Here is a 21,370-nt window from a genome sequence, read left to right as displayed (position 1 = left end):
AGTTTCATTTGTGTTTTGTTGACGTTTCTTCCACTGTGCAAAAGTTTTTAGTTTGATGTAGTCTCATTTGTTTATTTTTGCTTTTGTTCCCCTTGCCTGAGACATATTCAAAAAAAATATTGTTAAGACCAGTGTCAAAGAATGTTCTGCCTGTGTTTTCTTCTAGAAGTTTTATGGTTTCAAGTCTTACATTTAAGTTTTTAATCCATTTTGAGTTTATTTTATTAATTTTTTATTGAAGTATAGTTGATTTATAATGTTGTGTTAATTACTGCTATACAGCAAAGTGATTCAGTTATACATATATATATATATTCTTTCTTTATGTTCTTTTCCATTATGGTTTATCATAGGATATTGAATATAGTCCTCTGTGCTATACAGTAGGACCTTGTTGTTTATCTAGTCTATATATAAAAGCTGACATCTGCTAACCCAAACTCCCACTCCATCCCTTCCCCATCCGCCTTCCCCTTGGCAACCACCAGTCTGTTTTCTATGTCCATAATTCTGGTTTTGTTGTTGTTGTTGTCAGTGTTTTTATTTTCTTCCAGTTTTTTCAATATATTTTTTTTACATCTTTATTGGAGTATAATTGCTTTACAATGGTGTGTTAGTTTCTGCTTTATAACAAAGTGAATCAGTTATACATATACATACGTCCCCATATCTCTTCCCTCTTGCGTCTCCCTCCCTCCCACTCTCCCTATCCTCCCCTTCTAGGTGGTCACAAAGCACCGAGCTGATCTCCCTGTGCTATGCGGCTGCTTCCCACTAGCTATCTATTTTACGTTTCTGTTTTGTAGATAGGTTTATTTGTGTCATATTTTAGATTCCACATATAAGTGATATCATATAGTATTTGTCTTTCTCTTTCTGACTTACTTCACTTATTATGATAGTCTCTAGTTGCATCCATGTTGCTGCAAATGGCATTTTTCTGTTCTTTTTATGGTGAGTAGTATATACATTGTATATATGTACCACGTATTCTTTATCCATTTGTCTGTCAGTGGACATTTAGGTTGTTTCCATGTCTTGGCTATTGTGAATAGTGCTGCTGTGAACACAGGGGCGCATGTATCTTTTTGAATTACAGTTTTGTCTGGATATATGCCCAGGAGTGGGATTGCTGGATTATATGGTAATTCTATTTTTAGTTTTCTGAGGAAACTCTATACTGTTTTCCACAGTGGCTGCACCAACTTACATTCCCACCAACAGTGTATGAGAGTTCCCTTTTCTCCACACCCTCTCCAGCATTTGTTATTTGTAGACTTTTTTTTTTTTTTTTGTGGTACGCGGGCCTCTCACTGTTGTGGCCTCTCCTGTTGCGGAGCACAGGCTCCGGATGCGCAGGCTCAGCGGCCATGGCTCATGGGCCCAGCCGCTCCGCGGCATGTGGGATCCTTCCGGACCGGGGCACGAACCTGCGTCCCCTGCATCGGCAGACAGACTCTCAACCACTGTGCCACCAGGGAAGCCCTGTAGACTTTTTAATGATGGCCATTCTGACTGGTGTGAGGTGATACCTCATTTTAGGTTTGATTTGTGTTTCTCTGATAATTAGTGATGTTGAACATCCTTTCTTGTGCCTGTTGGCTATCTATATGTCTTCTTTGGAGAAATGTCTCTTTAGGTCTTCTGCCCATTTTTGGATTGGGTTTTTTGTTTTCTTGTTGTTGAGTTGTATGAGCTGCTTGTATATTTTGGAAATTAAGGCCTTGTCGTTCGCATCTTTTGCAAATATTTTCTCCCATTCTGTAGGTTGTTTCTTCGTTTTGTTTATGCTTTCCTTTGCTGTGAAAAAGCTTGTAAGTTTGACTAGTTCTCATTTGTTTATTTTTGTTTTTATTTCTATTGCCTTGGGAGACTGACCTAAGAAAACATTGGTACAATTTATGTCGGAGAATGTTTTGCCTGTGTTCTCTTCTAGGAGTTTTATGGTGTTATGTCTTATGTTTAAGTCTTTAAGCCACTTTGAGTTTATTTTTATATATGGTGAGAGAAAGTAATCCAGTTTGATTCTTTTGCATGTAGCTGTCCAGTTTTCCCAGCACCATTTTTTTTTTTTTTTGCGGTACGCGGGCCTCTCACTGTTGTGGCCTCTCCCGTTGCGGAGCACAGGCTCCAGATGCGCAGGCGCAGCGGCCATGGCTCACGGGCCCAGCCGCTCCGCGGCATGTGGGATCCTCCCAGACCGAGGCACGAACCCGCGTCCCCTGCATCGGCAGGCGGACCCCCAACCACTATGCCACCAGGGAAGCCCCCAACACCATTTTTTGAAGAGGCTTTTTCTCATTGTATATTCTTCCTCCTTTGTCATAAATTAATTGCCATTCCAGAGGCTTATTTTGAGGACATTTAGGTGATTCTACTATCACATGACCTTCCTTGCTAAAAACTGATCAGTGTCCCTGGTCAGAGCCCAGACATCTTGCCTGTTTGCTCTCTTGGGCTAAATTCTTTATCTTCTTGGGTCAGGTCATGCCTCAAAGATTTTGTCCTTCACTCCCCTCTTGTTAGTTTTAATTGTAGTGTTCTAGATGCTGATCGTTAATTACCAAAATCTGCAGGAAAAACTCCTGCTTGCTCCTTCCTGGGCCCTCTGCTGTATTTCACTCAACTTCCAAGGTCCAGTCTGGGAGGCTCACCCCTCTCTCTGTGTAAAACTGGACCACTGGTCATGTCCTCCTATAAAAGTATAGCCAAAACCAACATCCCAGGACCCCCACTCAGGGAACAAGAGATGAGGGGAGAGGGGAAGGCTGTTAGATCTGACACAATAATGAATTCTGACCGGCTTTCTCCTTCCCACCATCTAAACAGCAATAAGTGGCTGGCTGTTTCTTTAATTGAATCTTTTTTTCCGACCCTGGCAAAGGCAAAGCAAATTAGCAATAGCAATGTCTGTTAAAGCGGAAACAAAGGTAGAGATGGAAGTGGAAAGGAAGATTTGATTACATGGGGAAAGTACTTCTTTTTTTTTTCTTCCAAACTGTGTAGGTGATCACTGAGATGGGAAAATGTACAATAAAATATATCTATTACTTTCTTGTAAAAATGCCTCTATCAGCTAACCTGTCAATAAAATAAGGGTCATTCTCCTTGAAAATTTGACTAAGCTCCTATTGAAATGTAAAGAAGTAGCCACAATGGTTTATCTTATTTGATGTGCCCATGGGAATTTTTGGTTTCTATGCAATTTCAGTGCAGCAGAACTAACGACTATGTATCTGTTGTCTAAGAGAATGGACTGTATCTCCAAATGGGTGAATAGGATTGTCCTAATATTCTTAAAGCAAAACACCTCCAAAATCTGACTTTATAGTCATTGGCAATAAGTGTAGACTGGCTTTTACAGAGTGCTATGAAATCTACATGGACGAGGGTAAGACAGGAGAACTATCTGAATGTGAATATTGGAGGGCTGGTGATCAGTGTGAAAAATATTTGTAAGGTTACTGTAAAGGCCATGTTCAAAAGATTGTATCTGCAGTTTAAATGCCTCCTCTGGTTTTGATCTTCTTTCTGACAAATTTTTGAAAGAGAAGGACAAATTTAAGAAAGTTAACGACGGCAGTTTAATCTATCTCAAGTTGATCCAGTAGTGATCTATCCGTGGAAATACATTTGTGAACAATATAGGCATCCCCAAAGAAACCAAATGAAGTCTTGGACTGGCATGAGAGTCAGATTATGAGGTGCATTCCTCCAGCAAGGAAGGACTGAGGGTTGGACTGAAGCATCCTTGCAGTTCACTCGGAGCTCACCTGCAGAGGTAACGTCAGCTTGGGCCTCAGCCTCAGGCAGACATGTGAAGGAGTGGACTCTGGTGGAGAATTGGGAGTCACAGGAGTTGGGTTTCATCAGTAATTACTTACTAGCTGTTTCGTCTTGGGCCTTCATTTATTTCTGAGTGTCACAGGTAAAATGGGGAAAATAAAACCAATCTCGTCGAGTTGTTGTAAGAATCACAAAGAGTCACATGTAATAAAGGATATAGAGAAAATTTTTATAATATATAATACACAGTATGTATATTAAATATTTTAGTCTCTACATTATATTTTTGTAAAGGCTATTATTCTCTTTGCTCTAAATCTTCTCTTCTCTTTCTTCAGGACAGTCTATCTAAAGCTAATCTCTCCACCAATATTCAGGGTCCTCGCTTTTCTCCTTCCTACCAGATAAGTCCTGACTCCTGCACTTCCATCTTCAGTCATCAGTTTTCCCTTTCTCCAAGGTTTCTGTCCATCTACTGCACTTATGTTCAGCCACCTCCCAACCTGACCCTAACATCCTTTTTCTTTTTTCACATAAAGGTTTTAATCATTTTAAGTTGCATATCACTGTAGGATATTTGCTTTGACTTATTACTAGGCATTTAAACTGTGTCCTAACATCCTTTTTTTTCTTTCAACTCTGGAAATAATGTATATGAAAGCTCTGCTATTGTTAATGGTTCTCATAACCTACATGATAAAATCCCTACTTCAGCCTGAAAATCTGACCTAAACTACTTAGACAATTTTTTCTTCCACTACATTTGCTCAAGCAACTGGTCTGTTTATTGTTCCCCATACATTTCACACAACTCTCCCTCTGTCCTTTGCTTGTGCCATTTCTCCTGCAAGGAGTACCCTTTGCCCTCCTACCCCTCAACTGAAATGTGCTGGTTAAGTCAGCTAGTCTCCTTGAAGCTTTCATGCCCCTTCCCTTGGTGAGCCACATGCTCCTATGAAATAGCCATAGTAACGTTCACCCTCCAAGAATAATTTTTATCTATTAAAGAAAGTGCTCAGCTGTACACTTACAAGTTGTAAACGAGGAGCTGTCTTCTTATTCAGTAGGTCTAGAAAAGGTAGACCAATCTGTAGAAAACCAGAGGTAACCCTGCTTCTATTTTTTTTTCTTTTTTCTTCCATCAAGTTAAAATTGAATACAGTCAGTGAAAGCCTCAGTGCAACTAGGAGTAGCAACTCTTACTTTTTTCCCTTTAAATTGTTAAACTTCCTTTTTTTTTTCCCTAAAGGAAGAAGATCCTAAAAATGCAATGAGTAAAGAGCGACAGGCATCTTCAATAAAGTCAAAACTGTTGAGACTGCAAAAAGATATTGAAAAAGCCTCGCGAGACCAGCAAGGTGTGTAATTACCTCTTTGACTGGCCTGGTAAGGGAAAGTATTCTACTCGGAGGTTTCATCCAGAGTTAGGGTGATTCTGCTTTTGCTGACTGGTGCAGAGATCATCTCATTTAAAAGACCAGATATAAAACCTAATTTGTGTGAATAAAGAAAAATGAAAAAGCAAGGAGAGAGCAAAAAAAATTGAAAATGACATTCTGGTCTGTGAGATCTATACAAGTACTATACCACCATTTCCAGAAGTGTATCATTTTACAGTGTTCCTGAAATTGGCTGATATGAGGGACAATTTGTTTGGTTTAAAACACAGTAAACCTCCTGTGTACAAGGCTTTTCATTTTCTTGTATTTCCCCCATATTATTTTATTTTATTCTATTGGGGGGTGCTAATAGGTTGTTTTAAAAATTTTTTAATTTATATAAATTTTTTTAATTGAAGTATAATTGACGTACAACACTACATTCGTTCTAGGTGCACAACATAATGATTCAGTATTTCTATACATTACAGAATGATCACCACTTGTTTGTTTCTTTTTAAACTAACTTCCTGAATGATGTGAAAGTCATTCAAATTAAATCCTATACTTAGACGTTAGGTATGTGAGAACGTGAAGCAGCTCTAAAGTGTTACAGGTAATAAAAACAACTCCACTTTTATGATTCTGATATGTAGAGCTTATTTTATGTGGACCAGAGAACCCTGTTGCAATGTAATACTTGATAGGAAATCCAAGAGAGCAAAATGTTTAGAAATGTAAATATCAGTGGAGGAGAGCTTAACATGGGGGTAAATGTTAGGAATCCACCATGGAATGGGACAACAAGGAGGATGCAAAATCTCATCTTGAAAAATAACAATCAAGACTCCTTAAGCACCAGCATTTCTCAAATCCCATTAAATGAAGGTACAGGTCACCCATTCAGTAAAATTTAGTAACAACTACACACAGAAACAGGCCCAGCCATTTGGGAAATGCTCCCGGCATCACTTCTGGGCTCAGGCTCCCTCCGAGTATAACCACCTGCCAGTTGTGTCCCACTAGGACCAGAGGAACAGAGACTGACAGCCTTATTTCACTTTCAGGCCTGGAACGAATGCTGAAAGCATACTCCAGCCACCCCTGCTTCTCAGACACAGAGAGCCAAAAAAGCACAGCAGCCTTAATGGACGAGGTAAACATTTGCAGAATGCCATTTCCTAGATTTAATGATGAAGGAGCTATTTTGGGAATGCTTGTTTTCTGGACCATTTGACCTCTGTTTGCCTTTCCTTTCTCATGACATAGAACAGTCTAGTCAGAGAGCTTGTACACTCAGCTCCTTGACAAGTGGTTTGAGGAATCTGGAAAAATCCAGCTACTTAGAAATGTTTGATTTAGTGTCCTCCCAGGGGGGGAAAAAAACATGCCTAAAATAGAATTCCCCCAAATAGAATCATTCAAGTAAGGTCTGAAGACCATGTGTACTTTACTCCAGTTAACAGATGTGACCAAAAACACAGCGTCTGCATTCAGAGAGGCCTGCATCTAGCTCTGCCTTTTACAGGGACCTGGGACAAGTTTAGTTTTCTCATCTTTAAAGAGGGATGTTGCTACCTAAGGGGTTTTGTGAGGATGATGCATTATTTAGAAAATGCTAGCACAGGGCAGAGGAGAATTGAAATCCTGGTAATTATCATTGAGATGCTGTTTTCCATTCATCCTTGAGCTAACATCAGGGTCTTCCGAGTATAACAGGGGAAAGGAGAGATGTGGCCACACAGAAGGAAGATGGCCGACTGGGGTGTGAGGCAAGAGCTTCCAGGGAAACAAGGAAAAAAACTTCAGAGGCCAAGGTTGTTTTGAAGGAAGGGGGACATACTGTCAGCGGAGGGCAGGGAGAGGCACCTCCGGGCCTTGTAGCTGAAAGGCTGGACTGCGGCAGCCCCGAGACATTTGTTGGGATTTGTGGGCAATGCAGCCTCTTCAGAAGAACCCACATTATAAGGGCAGTTAGTAAAGGCCCATGAATTTTAAACAGGAATAAAAATGAACAGATACTATGACCTATGTGTACAAGATACAGGGTTTCTGCTGTGATTGGAGAGGAAGTTGACTGCGGTTAATCTGAGAAGAATTCAGGAAGAGATCAAAATTTTATCAATGTTTTGAAGGATCCAGGAAGCTGAACCAGCTTTCCTTACCTTGCACGTAGTCTAAACAACTCTCTTGTAAAAGTAGGTACCTAATAATTCTGTCCAAATGAGCAATTTCAATAGTTCTTTGGTAAAAGTAGACAGATGCAGCAGGTACAGTTTATCTGTTTTTTTAGCAGTGGCTTCCTTTAATGAAGGTGGTGTTGCAGAAATAAACCTGACACTTTCTGTGAAAAGACAGGCCTGAATTCTGTTCACTTGGGAACAGAGGTCTAATATCCTTGCAGTGACATATGGCTACAATTTTTATAAAATTATAAAACAGGCTGTTAGACATTTTCTGTGACAGCATAAAATGTTTAGTTAATTAATTCGATGTAAATGATATTTACCAAAAGAAAGTCATATGGAGCATTTTATGATGGCATTAAGATTTATTTCTTTGGGTTCTTGCATAAAATTTTGTCATTGACATAGAACACGTTATTAGGATCATCTTGGTACACAACTGGCCTGATTCACACAGTGGAGGATGCAAGATGGGAGATGATCTGACCCCTGAATTTATGGTGTTTATGATCTAGTGATGGAGCAAATAAGAGCCTTCAAAGAGTAGGTGCCAAATATCCATGTAATTCGGTCACGCACGTCTGCCTCTAATGGAAGGAAACTCGTGATAGTGGTAGACTGATTTTGTGTTACGCAGAGAAGGTTTCTTGCAGGGAGAAGCTCTGTTTCACAGAAATGCTTCCTAATTCATTGACTCTTGGTTCTTGAAGTGCTATATTTGAAGCTAGAATGTTGGCAAGCCATATTCTCCGGGAAATTGTTGTGGAAACTGGAGGTATTTAGAGCAGATATTGTCTTTGGATACCAGAAGGAGCACCACAGAGCAGAGAGACTTGATCTGTGATGCTCTCAAGTGCAGACTAGATCTAAGGCTAGAAGCTATGGGGGAACTTTTGATTTCATCCTAGCTGAGCCTGCCCACCATCCCACCTTGGATTGTTCCAAGGATTAGAGCCCTTCCCCATCGATTGGAGGTGTTTGGTCCATGGCTGTGACCCCCTGGCCGGGATGTTAGGATTAGGAACCCCCAGGCGGGAAGTGTGGAAAAGGGAGAGACAATGGTGAGGAGAAGATTGGATAAGCAGACCCCTTCCAATATTTAGATTCTATGATTGATTTACAACTTGACAGAGAAGTCATTATAAAGTTTCTAGCTCAAGGTCAAATCAGAACAGGAGAGACTAGGAGAATAGCTTTAGTTTCAGTCTTTATTTTTATATTCAAATACCCCAGAATATGGTTTCTAGTTTCCAGAAGTGTTACTGCAGACTTTCTGGGTAATATAAGACCTCACCTCTTCAAGAAACAATAACATAAACAACAAAACCCTGACTCACATCATTTTAGTTTGATTCTATTGATAAGAGTTCACTTCTGTTCTTTATGTTAAGTGCCCATGGCACCATTGCCTTTCTTCAAAGCCTTCCGAAAGCCTACCTTCTGCAATCAACACTTATTATTCTCTACCTCATTCCTCAGCAGAAATTCGAGTAAAGCGATTCATTGCCACAAAATGCTGAGTAATATACCTATCAAGGTTTCTGGTTTACCTTATTTACAAGGGTCTAGAATACGACACACTCAACAACTAAGGCTTTCCTCTAGACTACTTAAAGTGTCCATTGTTTTTCTCTCGTCAGCATTTTCTGCATATGAGTTGCAAATGAGTTGAATGTGTATTTTTCTGGACCTCTTTGTCATTTTGGAAGTTATCCTGATATCCCTTTACCCACGCAGTTGTGCCTCAAAATTTTCTAGAAGTTTACTCATATGGTCAAATGATGTATCCACAGAATAACTTGAAACTAATGCTTTTGCAAGCAAACGCCTATAAACTGTCATCCGTCTTAGCAGAACTTGAGCAAAGACCTCAACCCAGCCATGTCTGTAGTAACTCCATCTTCAAGTGGAAAGAAAAGGTAAGCATTTAAAAGGTTGGCTATAATTTCTGGACTGGGCTTGCTGGGTGGAATGCTTAAGGCAGCAACAGGCCAAAAAAACTGTTACGAATTATATATGCCATATGCTCAAATCCCCAGTTGCACAATTTTAAGATACATTTATTTATTTTTTGAGCACCGTAACAAGAGCTAAACACAAATGAATACATGCTTTGTATTCATATATAAATTAATGAGTTAAAAACACTTTGGGTTCCTTCTTCCTTCTCATACTTCTCACTTTATCCTTTGAACATGCTGTTATAGTAAAATTTCTATTAAATCAAAATCTTAGTATTCATACAGACCTAAATTGTAAGATTTTGTGATATGCAGTAGTCTCATCCATTTAACATAGTTCCTAATGTAGAGAATGCGTGTGCACAATTTAAAAAATTCACACACATGAATTTTCCCAGTGTTACACTCTAGGAATTGATGAGCGTGTGAATATACACAGGTAGCTGTTTTCCATTTCCTACAGAAGAGGGAGCTGTAACCACCTTGTGATGAAGGGACAGTTTTCTTTCTAAGAGACTCAAGCTCTAAAAGGGTCTCAGTCATTTACACAGAGTCATGATCATTTCACTTGCTTTAAAACCAAGTTGAATTTGTAGAAGTAATGCTGGAAATGTTACTATTTGGCCTAGGGGTACAGGTCAGAATTGCAAATACAGGCTATAAAATATGGTAATTGTCTAATTCTGAAAATATTAAGGTCTCAGAAACAAGAATGTGCTAGAGTAGGGTTTAGGAATGTATTGAATTTTTTCTTTATACCCTCCTCCCAACAATTGAAAAACAAATTCCTGAGGAAAACAGCTGCAGAATAGTTACTTTTTGCAAATACTTTTGATGACAATGTTGTAAAAAATGACTTTTTTTTTTTTTTTAACTATTCAAACAGCAGCAGACACATAGTTCTGTAAAAATATCTCGGCCTTTTCTGACAAAGAGATTAGAGAATGTTGTGAGCAGGTCATCTTCTGGTGGGCAGAGAATTCCAAGTTCTTCATCTACAGGTAATCTCATGCCCAGAATAATGTGGGGCTGGGTCCTATCAGTAAAGCACATTGCCAAAATTATATTTTATTTTCAGAGCCACATTGACATAAATCGGCTCAAAGAAATTTACGTTTCAATTAGGACTGATTAATTTGTTAAAATGTGTAGCTTTCTGTGCAAATGTCATCCAAAAGGTGAGAAGGACTCAAGAAGATTGGAGGGTTGGGAAAAGAATTCTGTAATATGAGAAGGTACCTCCAGTCACTGGCCTCCATGTTATTCAGACAGCCTGCAGTTTGCTGTCCACACACTCAGCCTGGAAACATTGGGAGGACTCTACAGTTTTGTCTCCACAGACTCCTCCAAATTGCCATGCAAATCCCAACCTCTTTTCAGGAAACACGGTGATCCCAAGGCCTACCCGCCCCCTGTGTTCAGCCACCTGACTTTAGTCATTTTCCATCCACACCCCCACTGCCTTTTACCTTTCAACACACACACACACACACACACACACACACACACACACACACACACACACACACACACACACACACACACACACACACACACACACACACACACACACACACACACACACACACACACACACACACATACATGCAAGCACCTGTCATCCGTCATTGTTCAACTATAGTTACCATAACATTGACTCTCTAGATTCTTGATTAGAACTTGGCAAAAAAGTTTCAATCAAACCCAGGCCATTGTAGTCCACATGGTATGTTAAAGACTCGTGGTTGCATCATTGAGAAACAGTTCCCTAAGTACCTGGGGATGATGGAGGAAGCACCTGCTCCAAGCGTCTCCTATCTATTCCTGATTGGCAAAACTGGTGCTGGTTTTCCAAAACATGAATACAGTTACCACACAGCTTAGCTAACTGATGTTGATTAAGTTCACGTGGGAAACAGTTTAAAATTGTCATCATTATTAATACTACAGTAACTTTTTGTCCAGACTTACTTTCTATGTTGGAGCTTTTGATTATGTAATATACACAGTTCGTCCACATAGTATGTACATCAGAAATGGTTACTGAATCAAAGAATGAATGTTATATACAATTATAAACTTTCCTTTTGGGAAGATTTCAATATATTTAAGCTCTGCACTACACGGCTGAAAAACTAGACCACTTCCCACCATGTTCATCTTGCCTACTGACCCAGCATTAGTCATTATAACTTGATCCAACTTTCAGCCTCCGGTGTGACCCAGCTCGGCAATGGTCTCTGCAAGGCCTTATATTCTTTCCAAGCCAGGCAAGATGATGAACTGAATTTGGAAAAAGGTAAGAATCATTCTCAAATAGTTGAATTGCCTTCCCATATTGAAATTTTTAACTTGAAAAAAACTCTTGTCTTAGCCTTAAAAGTTATTACCAGGTCATGCATTCATAGCCTGGCTCTTATCAGACTAAGTTCAAATCTATTATTTGACTGACTACTTATTCTTTGGTTTCTTCCTCCCTCTTAGATGTTTGCTGAAGAACAAAGATAAATAAATAAATAATTGCAGTTTGTCTTAAAAACAAGGATATGTATTACTCTTAACCAAATGAATATCTCTTATATATTAATTTTTTATCAAAGTATAATTGATTTGCAAGGTTGTGTTATTTTCAGGTGTATGGCATGGTGGTTCAGTTACATATACATGTATGTATTTATGTGTGTATACATGTATAGATATATATACACACATATATAAGTATACATCTGTATATATACACACACATACATGTTCTTTTTCAGATTCTTTTCCATTATAGGCTATTACAAGATACTGAATACAATTCCAGGTGCTATACAGTAGGTCCTTGTTGTTTATCTCTTTTATATATAGTAGTGTGTATATGTTAATCCCAAATTCCTAATTTATCCCACCCCCCTTCCCTTTCGGTAACCATAAAATTGTTTTCTATGGAAAAAAAAAGTTATTACCAGGTCAAAGCAGTTCAGGTTTATAATCACTCTTCTTAGAAGATAAAGATAAAGCACATCAAAAAGAAAGCTCACATGATAAAAATAGCTAACACATATTTGGTGTTTACTAGGGGCCAGACATTGCTCCAAACACATTGTCCAATTTAATATTCCTAAAAAACGTTTGAGGTTGGTATTATTTATGCCCATTTTATGACTGAGGCGACTGAGGCACAGAAGGGTTAAGTACTTTGGCTAAAGTCACCAGCAGTAGTGGCACAGGATTTGGACTCAGAAACTCAGAGTCAAGCTCTTAATCACAGTGCTCCATTGGGGTAGAACGTCAGTAATGGAAAGTTATCAGAGAGGTAGCCCCACCTTTTTCCTTTTCAGAAAGTTACTCATACAAGAATGTGAAGTGACTTCCTCTCATGGCTTAGTCTAAGTGCCAGTTCTAAACCCGGTCAAAGGACTCCCAGCTTAGTATTTCTCACACTTCTCTCTCAAAAAAGGGTTTTATGCCCAATTAAAGGAATCTTTGTGTCACAGATTTTTGTTTAACGTGGAAAGGTTATTATATGATGGATGGTGTAGACCCCAAGATTATTAAACAAGAAAAAGTCACCAGCCTCAACTTTCTCTGTCCAATTATCAACCACATTTGGATGGTAAGCTAAGGCAGGGATCTGGAAATGAAATGGTTAGTGAGAAAGAATTGTGTCATAGGAGAAAATTTATAATCCATGACCAGGACATGGTGCCCAGAACCAACAGAAAGTTGAGATGGATTTTGCAGCCAAACAACAGGGATACCATGTATTTGCTATTGGTTCATAGGTGCTTCCTTTTCAGTTTGCCAGTCAGAGTTCTCCAGGCAGTTACTTTTCCTTGTAGCTCAGACATAAGTAAAGACAAGAAAAAAGGAAAGTAGACTCTCTCCTGCATGCATCTTAAATCAATGTTGCCTTTAATTTAAAAGTTTTCAGTGTTATAGAAGTCAGTTCATTACTCATCATGTCATCCTAAGGCTACCTACACCAGTGAGTAAATGAAATGCAGTAGTCCCACTTTCCATATGAATTAAAACACACTTCCCAGATGCCACCTAGAACCCAGGGTCCTGAGTCTGAGTTACATAGTTAACACAAATTGATCATCTTGTCTTCAGTTCTGTTGGTTGCAAAGCCTACTTATACATTATATCCTGTGGGTTCTTTAAATGGAACGAGTTCGTTGGAGGCTTAGGGAAGCTGGTGATAAAATTTTAAGTTATTCACTTGAATTCCGATAGTAGGCTGTGTCAATCTACTGACCTGAGAGAACTCATTAGATGGAGACCTTAGCCTGAGAATGATCTCCTGCAAGAATAAATAGTGATGTGACTAAGGAGAGATAGAAGGGGGATCAATGGTCTCCTTTGCCTTAGAAAGAAAATTACTGGGGAGAAGAATGAAAGAAAGAAAGACTGAAAATGACCTCATGATGATGCTTAAAGATCAAGTAGCTCTTGGATCCTTAAGGAAGTGGATATTTCCACTTTGATGTACAGGAAGCAGCCAGAGAGAAAGGACTCTCTCTTACAAGACAGGGAATAATGTGTTTTTTTTCTTTTTACTAGAGAATTAGAGAAGAGCCATGGGTTTCCTAGGTATTCTGTTTATTTGAATCATTGCTTTAAAGGAGTATTTTCCTCAAATTGATATTTTATTCAAATTATCTACTTTGTTGAATAGGGAGTTATATTGTCATGCAAAGCTGTGAGTTGGAACTTTGGACTCTGAAGCTGGCTCATATAATGGAGAGAAGCTGCCTCGATCTAAAGAAAAGTCTGGAAGCTTGAGACATACTCTTAGTAGTCAACACACCAAACTATTTTGGCCACCAACATGAGGAACCCTTAAAGCACAGACACCAAGAAAGAGTTTGGGGATGACCCATCACCTCTATCCAAAGTGAGCCAGGGAGCACGAGGACATAGGATCCAAAGTGATTTTGTTTTTAATCCAACTATTTTATGGCACAACTTGCTGTCCATTACCTTACTCTTTTTAATGTTCTCTGCATTCTGCCTGCTTTGTGCAGAGGTGGTCAATAAATTTTGCTTCATCTGAATCACATGCAGAAGAATGATGCTACCAAGTAACTCCTTGAAAGCAGGATCTCCTTAAAAACCGTCTTACTGATCAGACTCGGGCACATGCTTAAGTGCAGAAACCCACTTGTTTAACTATATGTATGTGCATTTTTACAGGTGACATTGTGACTATACACAAGAAGAAAGATGAAGGATGGTGGTTTGGTTCTTTAAAGGGAAAAAAAGGCCATTTTCCTGCTGCTTATGTGGAGGAACTCCCTTCAAATGCCGGGGACACATCTTCACAAGCGTAAGCAAGATTCTGAAGGCATCGTCTTACACTCTGTAAATTATACAATGTGGTGCAAATAAAGACAAATGCTGTGATCTTCTGTCTTTCTAACTGGGTGATGGTGACGTGACCTGCATGTCACAGTGCTTTGCACTTCGTTCTTTGAAACAGAGTCAGAAGATTGAGAGTAAAGGGAGGTGGGAAAGAGGCCTGATGGCTCCTAGAATTTTCTAATTCTAAGAGACCCTAGAGATAACCTAATACAGCCTCTGCTCACAGAGAGAGAGAAAACTGAGTCCAGGGCAGTTCAGCCTGAAGTCAGTCTTCTGGTAGCACAACAGAGATTAGGACACAGATGTCTTTTTTCCTGGGGTCTTGGGTGGAAATAGCCACAGTAGGCCCACAAGAGGTCAAGCAGTGTCAGGGAGATGGGGAAGAACACAGATCAAGTCCAAGAAGAAGAGCTTAGCAGAGACAGGCAGGCAAGGCACCAGTGAGACAGACCCAGGTTAAGGACGTTAGAATAAAGGACCAGGAGCCAAGGCAAAGAGGCGGCGTGGTCGGAAGAGAGGGTGGTAGACGAGGGCCATGTACCAGGCAGAGGATTTCAGGGTAGAATGGAGTACCATCCTGAGCCAATGACCTTCTGAGGTACCCTCTACCCACAACCAGAACTGCTCTTAGAGTGAGGTCAAGTGTGAGCCAGAGACGGCTGGGGATCAGAGGATAAGAGCAAGGCAGATAGGAAAAGGTTAGGAAGGAGACAGTGCCAGAAATTTCATGCCTCCTTGCCCAGTTGGAAACTTCGTACGCCAATTCAGAAACCAGGAATTCTGCACTTCCCTTCCAGGTCACGATGAAAGGAATACCCTAAGCAACTTCCTAGTGAAAGACACTTTAAGTGCTAATGAGTCTCTAGTTTGGATGGAAAGTTCTAGAAACTAGCATTTACTTGTCAAAATGGAAAATTTAGAGAGATTTATGCTGCTTCCTCAAATGCCCTATAACGGGAAAAGGTTGAGAATGAGAAGATTCCCCTCTTCCCGAGGGGAACATTTTAGAATGAAGAGAAGTGGTACAGCAGCGTCTTTCAGAAAATGACCTAAGTCAGTCTGGAGACCACACTCTCCATTGAATGGAAGGTCAAGGTACTGATGATAATACATCTGGGCAGATTTACTTTTGTGCCAAATAGTCTGGCATTAAAGGAGTAATTAAAACCCATTCTATTACTCTCCTGCCCCCTACCTCTGTTTATTTTTTTTATCCTGTCAAATTTTATATTTTCACAAAGGAAATTTTCAAACCAAGGTACATATATTTTTTTATACTCTGCACCATTACACTCCTATAGCAGGATATAACTAACACATAGAGATATTTATAGATACAGATATCAGACCCGAAGGAGCACAAGTAAAATTTGTTATGTGAGACATAACTTACAGCCTAGAACAGATCAGAAGTTTTAACGTCATCCTTAATGGTGTATTAATGAAGACTTTCCACACGTAGAAAGTAGGCTGAATATTAGGCCATTAGACCATGAACTGAGATTTTGAATTTACGTTTCCTCTTCATCTGACTTCTTTCCATTAAGCCTTGACGGATAAAAAATTGTATAGCAATTGACTGTAGCCTACACTCGATCATTTGTATAAAGTGATGATAATGGTGGTTGGGCCCTGAAACTCTTTGGAAGTAATTTTCAAAGAAGTGGGGGGCCTCTCTTTCTTCATAAAGCAGTTTTACTTCGTAAAGACATAAATGGTTTTCCTGGTTTAAAATGTTGCTGCAAATCCTTTTTGCATCTGTGATATGTAATTTTTAAACTTCAAAGAAATACTATAGTCTTAAACCAAATAAAAATACAAATATTGTTGGGGATAACAGACTTGGATATCTTTTTAGAAGGGGAAGAACTTTCTGGCAGGACAGGTACGGATAGTACTCCTTAGATTTAGGTGAAAATTAAGTGCATATTGGTAAGAATAATGATGTGCCCAAGTCTTCCACAGAGACTAAAATAATTTTTAATATGAATACTTTTAAACTTTTAATTGGGCTTTCTTAATTATACTCCACTAGGCAGTTTTCATATGTCAGGAAGTTTTTAGCAACATTAACAACCTGAAATATAGGCAGTAGAGGGAGGTCTGAGCCAGATTTTCACTAAAAATATCAAAAGCATTACTCTTCTTTCAGTTAGAGTAAAAGCTTACTATCCATTATCCTGTCAACCAGAAAGATTAATTTTTTTTGCATTTTCAATTACTCATAATAATATTCACAATGAATATTATGATCCATTTGGATCCATCAAAAAGTAATACAATATTTAGTTTGGGTTAAATTTTATTGTACAGTATCTTTAGGCTTTAACTGATTAGTAATTGGAGCATAATGTAACTTGTTCCAGCTTCCAAGAAAAAGTCTCCCCTCCCCCAAAGTCTTGATGGCCTTGGGGCTAATCAGCCTAATTTGGAGAATCAAAATAACAACACATCCCATTGCCTGTGGCAATGTTAGTAGGAAAAATGTCTAACTCAGGGAAGATGGGCCTGGGGGCAGGGGATCACAAGAAGGTGGGATTTTGAAGGGCGAACAGAAGTTACCATACAGAGTGGCTGGGGCACTATCACTCTGTCACTTCAATACTACAAAGACAATGAGCCCTTTTCCTCAGAGAGCCCTTAGTCTCTCTTCTGAAAGGGAAACAGACCAGTAAACACAATACACTGTGATAAATGCTATAATAGGAGTATATCAAGAAGGTTATGAGAACATTTAGGAGGGGCATTAATTAGGATCAAGGAAGTCAGGGAAAGTCCAAACTGAGCAGGAGTCAGGCAAGTGGGAAGGGTGAGGTGGATGCTGTGGGCGGATAAGAAAGTACTGCACGTAACCCCTGGAAAATACACACGTAAAAAACTGATTACATACGAGGCCACAAAGTAAGACTCTAGAAACTGTGTGACCACAATGTAAGTTAGAAATCATTAAGAAAAGGTTAAGTGAAAAAACCCTGTGTGTTTGGAGAACACATATGTATGTGTCCCTGCACACATACAAATGCACATGTGCACACACTTCTAAGTAACACATGGACAAAGAATAAATCTTAATGGAAAATTTTAAATGTTAGAAATAAAAAATAAGAAAGTTACTACGTATTAAAACCCGTAGTTTCAGGAAAGCAGCTTTAAAAAAGTACTATAAGGAAAAGGAGAAAGGCTAAAATTAATGAATTAAGCATCCTAATTATGAATTTATGAAAACATCAGAAACAACCTAAAGCAAATAAAAGAAATGAAAAAGATCAGAAATTAATGAAATATAAAACAAAATAAGGGGTTGAACAAAGCTATCCATTGGTTCTTTGAAAGGATTAATCAACTGAGCAAACCTCTAGCAAAATTAAGAAAGGCATAAATAAATATTACTTCTAAGAAAAAAGTAGACATACTACAGATGCAGTAGATATCAAAAACTAAAATTATATATTATCAACAACTTTATACCAACTAATTTGCAAAAAATGTCAGCAAAAGAGATAAACTTCTCAAAAACGTATGCCTTATCAAAACTCAGGAAGAAATAGAATAACTGAATAATTCAGTAACTATTAAAAAAATTTAACGAGCATTCTAAAAACATCTTCCTACAAAGAAAACACAGGCCCACATAGTTTTATATGTGAGTTCAAAAACAGGAAGTCTTATTCAAACTTTTTGAGGAAACAGAAAAAAAGGAACACATCTCAACTATTTTCAAGGGTCTAGGACCTAGGATAACTGTGACTCCAACATCCCATGAAGTTTATACAAAGGAAAATTAAAAGCCAATCTAATTCATGGCTATAGATGTAAAAATTTAAAACAAAAGTTTCACAAACTGAATCCAACGTTATTAAAAACAAAACAAAAAGGATTGCACACCATGACTAAGTTGGATTTATTCTAGGAAGGCAAGTTTAATTCAACTTCTTTTTTAAGCCTATTAATATAAATCTCCTCATTAGCAGATACAAGGTGAAAATCTATAAAGATACAGAAAAACATGATAAAATCCAACAAACATTCATGATAATTACTTTTAGTTAACTGAAAATAGAAGAAAACTTTCTTGGCCTGGTCAACAAAAAAGAAAACAGCAAGTTTGGGAAACTACACATAGTGCAGTCTGGCCTGATAGAAAATTGATGCTCAGAAGAGTAAATGACTTGCCTAACATGTATCAATTTTAATAGTAGAGCAAAGACTGGACCACATCTTAATCCTCAAATCTTTCTACATTACCAATGTTGGGGCCAGAAAGCAGAATTTTTCACAAAAAAAAGAGTATTCAAGATTTACCATTATACCGATCACATTTATTTGATCTCAAATATTGCCACTTTCTGAATTTTTGTAAAAATCTATCCAACTGAGTAAAATAACTTCATCCCTGAAGTTTTTCCCTTTGTTGGACCTTAGCTTCAGCAGCTACCTCCAGCTTGCTTGGTTGCTAAGGGAAAATGATAACATGTGTCTAAACTCCAAACATTCTTCACATATTTCACCATACATTGTTCACACTTCACACTACAGTATGTTTAACAATACCAAGAAAGGAGCTGATTTAAACAGCTCATATACTCTCCAGTTTACTTACTTAACTGACGGACTCTCTTTCTACTTAGATGAAACCCTTGTCTTTATTCAGAAAGAGTCTTATTCTCAATTAGCTTTGTCATTTAGTCAAGAATTGCCTGCAGAAATATCTTTACCTTCTAAGAATTTCTGGACATCTCAGCAACATGCCTGTAGGTATTACTGAACAAGTCAGCTCCTTTTCAAAGATGTAATTTTAATTTCCCATTAAATAATCCTATATTGAGTCTAGAAATGTGTTTGACATTAACAAATACTTACTAAACTTCTACTATGTGTTAGATACTATGCTAGGGTGATACTAGGCACTTCACTGTCATGGTACACAAATTAAAATATAACTAATTGTCTCTGTACAAGAATCCTCTGAAGTGGAAGAGAAGCAACACATTCTAATCCTCATTACCTGGGAAATCAAAACTTTAAATCCACTAGCAGTACATTTTAGCAGATTTTGTGCTGATTCTGTTTTTTTAACTTAATTAGTGATTGAGTTTAATTTTAGAGGGCTTGTTGTTCCATTTTATTACAAAATGTGGAATAGGTTAGTCCACCCGATTTGGATTCCAGTTCAGTTTTACTACTTGTGTGCATTTGTTTCCCATTTAAGAAAATCTCTTACCTATGTATCTTGTGCTTTATTTCTGTACCAGTAAGACTGTAAATGCTTAAAAGTATTATTTCTTATTTACAACATAGCATCCTAAATAAAATGGATAGAGCAAATTTAATGGAATAGCTTGGTTTACCTTTCACATGTATTCAAAGCGCAATTTTCATAATGTATCAAACTTTAAAATTTAAGCTAATATACTAATAACGTTGACTCCAGAATATTCCTAGGTTGGCACAGAGCAAACCTCAAAAATTAGGGCATTTATATTTGATTGAACAGATAAAGACTTACGCATAAGTCAACAGTCCTCCATCCACCATTTCCATAAAGACCTGGGTTGATAAGTGCAGTCTGAATACCTAGAGATGGTTCTCAGTGAGTCACTTGGGTTCTGAAGGCCAGGTACTAAGGATCCAGACAAAACATATTCCCGTTTTTTTTTTTTCTTAATCATTATACTTCTATAGAAACAAAAAAGCAAAATTATATTATAAAAATTCAAATTTGTAAAAAAAAACAAAAAAAATTCATATTTGTATAGAATCTTTGTTAAGAACTCTGTCTTCACATACTTTCTCTGCGATATAGCATAGAAAGGCATAAGGTAGAGTCTAGGTGAAGTTCATGGGTTAGGTGAACCCAGACTGCCACCTGGGTTTGAATCCCAACTCTAACACTTCCCAGCTATCTGACTTGAAGTTACTTACACTCTCTGTGCCTTGGATTCCTTATCTGTAGAACTAGGTTATGGATAGTACCTACCTCACAGGTTGTTGAGGGAATATAAATGAGGTGACATCTGTAAAGGGCTTAGAACAGTGCTGGGCACATAAGAAGAGTTAAGAAAGTACTATTATTCTAAGGTGGCCAACCCTAACCAATTCCCAATTCCACTTTTAGAATGAATCAACTTTCCAGGTGAGAAAACAAACTGATATAAATGTCTATGGCTTAAGGCCCTTTGTTTGGTATGAGAGTGCACTTTATTCATACGTCTGACCTTGGATCCCAGCTGCAAAGCTGGTTCCTATGCTATCCTTTTGTGACTTTCCTGCTACGTGGTCTCATTCAGATGTCTTGTCCCACCTCCACACCCCAGTTAGAAGAAGTGAAGAATGGTGGTCCTTGAGGAGAAATGGACCTAAGTGCGGAGCTACCCATTTAGTCTCTCATCCCCCGTCTTCATTTCTCTAACTTGCAGGTGAAGAGGATCTTTCAGAATCAATGCCTCGTGCCTTCTCGCTGTATGGTTCAAAACATTGTATCAAGAATTTGTGGTATGAGACATGGTTTTCCTCTAGTTTCAATGAATGAAAACATTTTCTTAAGTTCTGTTTGTTCCTTGAGAATATATTTCAAGCAGTAAATATGTACTCACTATAGTAGTCATCTGCTATTTTTTTCTGTTAAACATGTAGTGTCTATTTCCATTTAGAGAACTACAATATCCCTACTCTTAGCTCAGTTTTCGAGATTAATCTACCTCCAGAC

General features: G+C 38.3%; 1 protein-coding gene across 8 annotated transcripts in view; it reads left to right on the top strand.

The window, feature by feature from the left end:
- NOSTRIN (nitric oxide synthase trafficking) overlaps positions 1–21,261 on the top strand; it is a 70,321-nt gene extending 49,060 nt beyond the window's left edge. For 3 of the 8 annotated variants that reach the window (XM_060152703.1, XM_060152700.1, XM_060152705.1), the window contains 6 exons: positions 5,036–5,144; positions 6,233–6,321; positions 9,145–9,270; positions 10,199–10,313; positions 11,522–11,611; positions 14,497–14,711. In XM_060152703.1, coding sequence (XP_060008686.1) covers positions 5,036–5,144; positions 6,233–6,321; positions 9,145–9,270; positions 10,199–10,313; positions 11,522–11,611; positions 14,497–14,633 — 666 coding nt within the window. In that variant the 3' untranslated portion in view covers positions 14,634–14,711. Of the gene's footprint in view, positions 1–5,035; positions 5,145–6,232; positions 6,322–9,144; positions 9,271–10,198; positions 10,314–11,521; positions 11,612–14,496; positions 14,712–21,080 lie in introns of those variants that run through there. The other 5 variants (XM_060152704.1, XM_060152702.1, XM_060152701.1 and 2 more) reach the window with 4 other exon arrangements.
- The last annotated feature ends 109 nt before the right edge of the window (positions 21,262–21,370 follow it).

Source organism: Lagenorhynchus albirostris, chromosome 6 (assembly GCF_949774975.1).
Source record: "Lagenorhynchus albirostris chromosome 6, mLagAlb1.1, whole genome shotgun sequence".
NCBI lineage: Eukaryota > Metazoa > Chordata > Mammalia > Artiodactyla > Delphinidae > Lagenorhynchus > Lagenorhynchus albirostris.
This window is presented reverse-complemented; position numbering and strand designations above follow the sequence as displayed.